Source organism: Hippichthys cyanospilos, chromosome 10, assembly GCF_059441005.1.
Source record: "Hippichthys cyanospilos isolate Australia breed blue-spotted pipefish chromosome 10, RoL_Hcya_1.0, whole genome shotgun sequence".
Taxonomy (NCBI): Eukaryota; Metazoa; Chordata; class Actinopteri; order Syngnathiformes; family Syngnathidae; genus Hippichthys; species Hippichthys cyanospilos.
The window spans coordinates 1,910,001-1,917,500 of NC_142378.1; the positions used below are offsets into that span (position 1 = coordinate 1,910,001).

A 7,500-nucleotide genomic window follows, 5' to 3' on the forward strand; every position below is an offset into this window, starting at 1 on the left:
TAGCTAAGGATACGCCTTCTTCAGCGGCCACTACATGCTCAAACCTGTCTATCTTATTCTAAGCCCTTGGGACTTGAACTCAGAACCCTTTGAGACGGTGCAGTTTTTAATGTTGCTCATATTTGTTCATTTCATGCTAAAATAAATATGGCGGTAAGCTTCATGCTAAACAGTATGGTGTGGAACAGGAAAACAACAAAGGTAGAATTGTTAGTTGAACTGAAAATGAACAATGTGCAATGAGAAGAGGTGCTAATTGAGAGCACGTTAGCAGGAGAGTTGCTAGTGAATAATGAGCTGAAAACTTGCTATTGGTTGAACAGCATGCGGGCGAAATAGTTGCTAGTGATGTAGAAAACATGCAGGGCGGAGAGTTGCTAATGGAGCAGGAAAAGAAGCAGGAGAGTTGGTACCTTAGTGGAAAACATGGAGGCAGACAAATTGACAGGAGATTCTGTAGTGAAGCGGAAAACCTAGAGGTTAAAAAGTTGGTAGTGAAGCAGAAGACTTGGGGTTTCTCTTGGTGTGTCAAATATGAAAAAGAAAAACGTTTTTTATGTGGCGCAGGAATTATAAGTGCAGGAGAGTAGCTAGTGAAATGGAAGACTTGGAGGTGGAGGGTTGAAAAAGAAGTGGAAACCATACTACCTGCATGAAAAGTTCCATGTGGAATGGCAAAACTTTCAAGCGGGAGAGTTATTTGTGAAGTGGTTGGACAAGTTTGTATTGATGTGGAAAATTTGACCCGAAACAGGAAAGTCTAGAGGTTAGGAGAATATCCAGTGATGTGGAAGCGTCGGTAGTGAAGCGGAAGGCTTGAAATTCCAAGAGCTGCTTGTGGAGCATGAAACATAAGGGCAAGAGAGTTGTTAGTGAAGTGGAAGATGCGGATGTGGAAGAGTTGCTCGTGAAGCGGAAAACATGCATGTAGAAGAGTTGCTACAAGCACGAGAGTTAGTTGTGAAGTGGAACGCGTCGACGGACAAGTTGGTATTGAAGTGGAAGAACTAAAGATGGAAGTATAAGTAGTGTTGTGGAAAACATGAGCATGCAAGAGTTGCTTGCAGTAGACTAGGTTTTGGAGTGGAAAACATGACTGCACATCATAAATAATATGGCAAAAAAAAGCGGCTGGTGTTATTGTGTTGAACTTTGTGTCTCTGTGTGTTTTTGTACTTTTGTTGGTAACGTTGTTCCTTTGTCAAAGATCCAAAGTGACTTTCCCAGCCAATGATTGCATTCCAGGCCGTGAAGGTAATTTGTTACCTGCGGCTACGTCCTCATCCTCCGCATCATTAATGCGCTCCTGGCTCCTCCCTCCAATTATTTTCCACGGGTACACTCCATCAGTTGGCGCTTTGTGGCGGGAACAAGAAAGCCTCCAAACAAACTAAACGCCTTTCTTCGTCATTCCCGATGACTTGAGAAACAATCATTTCAACTTGTGCTCTGCCAGCAGTTTTCGCATCATTTGGACATGATCTTTTGAGATTGAAAAGAATTTTTCCGGGACCGTACTGTTGTTTGGTAACGTACCAGTCCAAGGTTGTCATTGTGAAATAAGCGCTGACTCAGCGGGGCAAAGGCGCGGCGGCGGCGGCGGCGGCGAACCTGCTCGGTGTTTATTGGACGTCCTCGATTGGGGCTTTTGTGTTCTGGGCCAGCCGGCGGGAATTCAGGGTGTGTAGCGGCCTACATAGTCGGGAGGCTCGGCGGATTTGACGCTTCTCCAAGTGGCCGCGTTCACCTAAAACGCCTCCAGACACAACACTGACAGCTGGCTCTGTGTGTGGACGTGTGTGTGCGTATATGTGTGTGTGTGTGCGTGTGTGTGTGCACGTGCATGTGAATGTACGTGAAGACATGAATGTGTGTTTATACGCTTGTGTTTTTGTGTGTGTTCATGCATGTGTCTATACCTGAAAATGTGCGTTTATTAGAGTGTGTTTGCATATGTGTATAAATGTGTACAAATGCATGTATTTGTGTGTCTGGATGTGTTTATGTTCTATTATTTGTGTGTGTGGTTTTGCACCTGTGTTTTTTGTGTATGTCCATGCATGTGTCCTTGTGCATTTATTAGTGTGTGAGTGTGGATGCATGTTTGTGTACAAATGTATTTATTTGCGTCTATGGATGTGTTTATGTTCTCTGGCGTGTGTGTATGTGTGTACAAGTGCATTTATTTGTGTGGCTATGTGTATGTGTTAGTGTCTGTAAATTTATGTGAGCGCACACTCATTTGTGCGTATGCGTGGACATGCGTGTGTATTTTTGCGCTTGCGTTTTTGTGTGTGTCCATGCATGTGTTTATATGTGTTGGAGTGCATTTATTTGCGTGGGTGTGTATGGATGCGTTTATGTTTGGGTTTCCACGTGTCAGTGTGTGTGCTTGAGTTCATTTGGGCTTGGAGTGTGTGCGATAAATAAAGCCGGCGTGTATCACAACGCGCACGTTGTCTCGTTCGCACTTACTGCATCGACAACACATGCGACCGCAATGGCGGCGCCGCTAGCCCGTTAGCAACCAGCGCTAACCCCATGACAGCTGAAACATGTTTACCAAACAAACAAGCTAAATGGCCTCCTCCCGCGAAAAGGGCTTTGCAGGTATTTGCGGCCGCTAGAATTCGTCTTATGCGACGCGGGCGTCTGGCCCGGCCCGTTCCAGGTCGCCTCTCGCCTTCCCCGTCGCGTTCCCGCGTCTCGCATTCCCCGCGAATTCCGCAACCGGACGAACCTCGGACTCCCGTGGAACGTTAGCTACCGCATCCCGGATGGGCTGGTCGGCAGCCATTTTGTCATTTTTCAGATTTCACGTTTAGAAGGCTAAAAGTCGCTAATGGAAAGAAAAAGCACAGAGGCCGAAGTAATGAAACCCGAAATTAGCGTTGCTAGCTAAACAGGAAAGAGGAAAGGCATTAAGGCAAATAATGAAAAAAAATCAAAATACTGTTAAAGTGTTTCTTACTTGTTTTATACACTATATAAATTTTGTCAAACATCTTAAATACAAAAAGTACCTTTAACCCCTAGGGGGAAATTTTACCCAACTCGGGCTTTTTGATGTTTTCTTTGTGTGACATCAAAAGAAAAGCATACAAAAAAAACAAAAATATTGCATAGATTGTCAAAAAATGACGACTTTCAATATGCCACACTGCCGTCCGTTCTAAATGCTTGCAAACAGGAAGTCGAGAGGTACACCCTATAGGTGTCAAATTTGGCCCATGTCAAGCTCATTTACTGCCGTTCGAAATTGGAAATATTGTCAAATTTGGATATAATGAAAACCCAATGTTTTATCACGCGATTTTTGCATTAATCCTTTCAACGGAAACTCGCTTATTAGCCGCAATAGAAATTTTTGTGTTGACACCCCAAAACCACCAGGTGGCACTAGCGCCCAACTTCTGACATTTGCAAGCCTTTCAATGACTTTGATGATTGGCTTAGACTGGACTCCTGTAATGCAAAACTCATTATACTCTATTAGAAATTATAGATTTTCTTATTGAAATATACAAGCATTGTTACTTTTGCTATTATCGCATTTTTACAATTTTTGTACATAAAAGGGGCACCCCCCCAAAAAAAAATAAAAAATATGGATAGGGCTGATGCCACTGAACATTTTGAGGAGTAAATAAGGATTTATATTTGACAATTTTAGACTCTTTCTAAGTCAGCGCAAGTTGGGTGGTAGTAAGGCCAGGCTAGTGAAAAATCCCAGAACAAATCATATTATTAAAATTATTGTAAAAATTAATTTAACAAATAACTTACTCGTTTCGACGCAAAACATAGTCATGAAATCAAAAAGCAGATTTAACATCCATTAACTCATTCCCTGCCAGCCAATTGGATCTTCGACGTCTATAGCCGTCGATGGCAGTGAATGACTTCAAATTTTGATTTTGTTTTTTTTAACCAATGGCGGTACTTTATTATTTCATTATTTCGACAAAGAATTTTAGCGTCCGCCATCGACAAGTTGGATGCAGCGGATGTACGGTGCATTGTACGGCATGAGGGAGGACGGGGACATCTGGTGAAACCCGAGCGGCACAGCTGTCGCCCGTCTCGCTCTCAAATGTTCCCTTTGCCAACCTACAACATGCCGGTCATATCCGCCGCGCATATTTGGCTCCCGGCTTGAGGGAGGAGAGGAAAAGGAGGTCGGGGACTTGCTGCTGCCGGGTAGAGGGAGGAAAAAAAAGAAAGCGGGAGAGAGAGTGGCCGCCGGCACCACGCCCCGGCCAAAGGTCAGCGTGCTTCGGGGGATGGGGGGTGACTTGTTAAGGAGGCGACCAATCAAAAGTGGGACATCTTGACCCTGCGCCTAACAACAACTCTTTGCAAGCAAGCTAGCCCGACAGCCATTAATTCAAATGATGACAACAGCAGTCACATAAATTGTTACTCGTGCCCCCCCCCCCAAAAAAAAAGATTACTTATTTACCTCTTTTCTGCACTAAAACGTTATTTTGGCTCCATTTGAAAACTAAATTGTGTTTCCAGGTATAAAAAACACCTAAAAAAAATCTAAATTTCTACTTACTGTCAAATAAAAATCACACGTGAGCAAGAATGAGGCAACAACCAATTACAGCTCAGCTTGTAAATGTCACATGACCAAACCCAGAAAATAGTTGATTGGTGGTCACCCGAGCTCCATGTAAAGGTAATCATTGTACATCTAATTTGTACATATAATTTAATAAAAATAATATTTTCATTATCATTATCCCCGCGAGTGAGACCGGGACTGTGACCTTAATCGACCAATAGCATATCGGCATCTCCGTGACTGACACCGTGACCGACACAGTGAAAGTGACATTGTAAGAGCAATAGCGTTCGGCGTTACCGTGACAAGCGTGAACATTTGATTTCGATGATGCAGCAAAGCGAAAATAATTGTACAAACACATTGACCGGCATGTCGGATTGTTCGTAAAACGAAAGCTTTGTGCGTAAGAGGGGGACAAAAACGCCGCGATCCACGCTCGTTCGTAAACCGGGGGGCCACTGTAAAAAATTAAATCATATATATATATATATATATATATATATATATATATATATATATATATATATATATATATATATATATATATATATGTATATATATATATATATATATATATATACATTCCAGTGGCTCTGATGTGTCACTCGTGTTCCTTTGCAACGTGATTTAAAGCAGGCCCTGCACCAGGCCTTTAGACTGGCGTTACATTTGCATGGCTGAAATCTATTCAGCAGCTTCTTCTCCCGTTGTTTTGATAACAGTGACGACGCGTTGTTTTGAAAAGTCCCGACTCGATGAAAGATGGCTTTCTTTTCTTTACCCCATGACTTTGCGTGTGTGTGCGCGAGGTGTTCCTCACATAACATGGGAGGTAAAATGTGGCAGAACCGAGAACAAAAGAAAAGAAAAATCCAGTCAGCTCACGTGTTGGACGGAGCACGTTGTTTCTCGCCGCCGTGTTCTTCTAGCGATGCCTTTATGGATGTGTTGGCACGTTGCCGTCCGGCCGGAAAGCCTAAGCCCGCTTTGAATGGTCGGTGCGGTCCTACGTGGAGCGGAGGAGAAAAAAAAATTCACCAATGCATTCCAGCCCTGGAGATTAGCTGAAGGGGAGGCGTTTAGGGGTTAAGGCTAAAGGGTCGGGCTAAGGTTAAGGGGAAAAACGTTTAGGATTTCTGTTTAGGGGCAAGATTAAGGGCTGGGAGGGAGTTTATGGCGTAAGCTTTGGGTATAGAAGTACGTTTAAGGGCGAGGAAGTTTTTTTTTTAAGAGTAAGGGTTTAGCCTAGAGCAGTGCTTCTCAAATAGTGGGGGGGGGGGGCGTGGTGACCCCAAGAAAAAGGCTTTGTTTTTGTGATGTGGAACGTCATCGCAATAAAGTCATCATTTTCATCATTTTCTTTTAGTTTCAGGCACTTTGGTGCACTTGCTTCTTTTTTTTCCGTTTTAGACTAAGCCGTAACCCGTATAAACTCCATAAAAATCATTAACAGTCGTTGAAAGTTGATTTCTATTGCGTTTTTCTGTTGTTGATGTTAAAAAGGATACGTGTGTTGGTATACTTAAACAATTTTCATCAATAATGATCTTATTTATAGTCAGTGCATTGGGGGGGGGTTGAGAAGCACTGGCCTAGAGGGTCAGGTTCAGAGGTCGGGTTGTGATGGAGTTTGAAGATGAAAACCGGTAAGGCTGTTGGGAGCGTCGGAATGGGACGGGCCCCAAAGGGAGCATTTTTGCGCGTCTGCAGCTTACCCGGAAAACTGACTGATGACACATTCATCACATTTTCCGTCCTTCAAACACAGGTGGGAATAATGAACTGCGCTAAGCGTTCATTATACGCCACCGGATCCTTTCCTTCGGTGGCCTCCCGTCATTAGCGAAAGTTCAGAGGTTTGTCATCGGCCCCCCCCCCCCCCGAGATGGTTCGGAATGACTCTGTGAATGCGAGTGGCTGTCAGGAGGACGCATACTTGACATGATTGGTGAGTCTTCGCTATGGAGAGCAGGATCCGCAGGGCGCCCCCCCAGGGCTACGCGAACCAGTCCTGCAAGCTTCTTTGTCGGTCTACAGATTTGCCCCCTCCCACCCTACTTGTTTAATAGTCACGTCTTATGTTACGAAAGCAAAAACAACAACACGGCATTTGCACCCCAGGGCATGTTTAAACTTTAATTACCCCTCCGAATGTGAATCGGTCATGCTTTATTAAGTTCGGGGACACAAGTGTCTCCTCCTGATGAGACAAACGCCAGAGTATACTGAATATACTTTAGTTTTACTGTAAATGAGAACATCATCGTTTAAAGTCGGGGATGTTGGCAAATTTTTAGAAATGAATTGAATCGTGTTGCTTCAATGTATTTTTTAGTGTAGTGTAAATCGGCGTGAATCCTTTTCCACTTCGGAGTGATCGTAGTTGGAGTGAAACATATTATAAATTAGAGTTAGTTGTATTATGACCGGAATGACTTATAACTGGAGGCCATAGTGTTTTCATTAGAATGTATTCAAACTGGAGTGAATCGTATTCATATTGAATGAATTGTGTTGAGTTCTAAATTAATTGGGGGAATCGTAATTTGACTTAATTTTCCAATTCCAACTTCAATGGAGTGAAACATTTTGGAATCGGAGTAAATCACATGATTACAGTCAATTGTATTATAATTGGAATTCATCTTTAAGTAACGAGTGAATCGTACGATGATTGGACTGAATGACATTATAACTGGAATTACTCATTATAATTGGAGGAATCATATTTTGATTGGATTTTTTTGTATTGTAATTGGACTGAATTATATATTTGTAGGGGATTGTAGTGATGAACATGGAATCTGTGCTGCATTTTATGTGGAGAGAATCATATTTGCAAGAAATCGAGTCACTCCAATGAGAATACGATTCACCCCAATTATATGATATACTCTAATTATAACACAATTAATTGCAATTAAAAT

General features: G+C 42.7%; 1 protein-coding gene across 1 annotated transcript in view; it reads left to right on the forward strand.

Annotated features, from left to right (window-relative positions):
- The first annotated feature begins 1,995 nt into the window (after window positions 1-1,995).
- Window positions 1,996-7,500, forward strand: part of LOC148416540 (uncharacterized) — a 9,485-nt gene continuing 3,980 nt past the window's right edge. Inside the window, 1 exon segment of the mRNA XM_088425821.1 lies at window positions 1,996-2,368. Coding sequence (XP_088281947.1) covers window positions 1,996-2,368 — 373 coding nt within the window.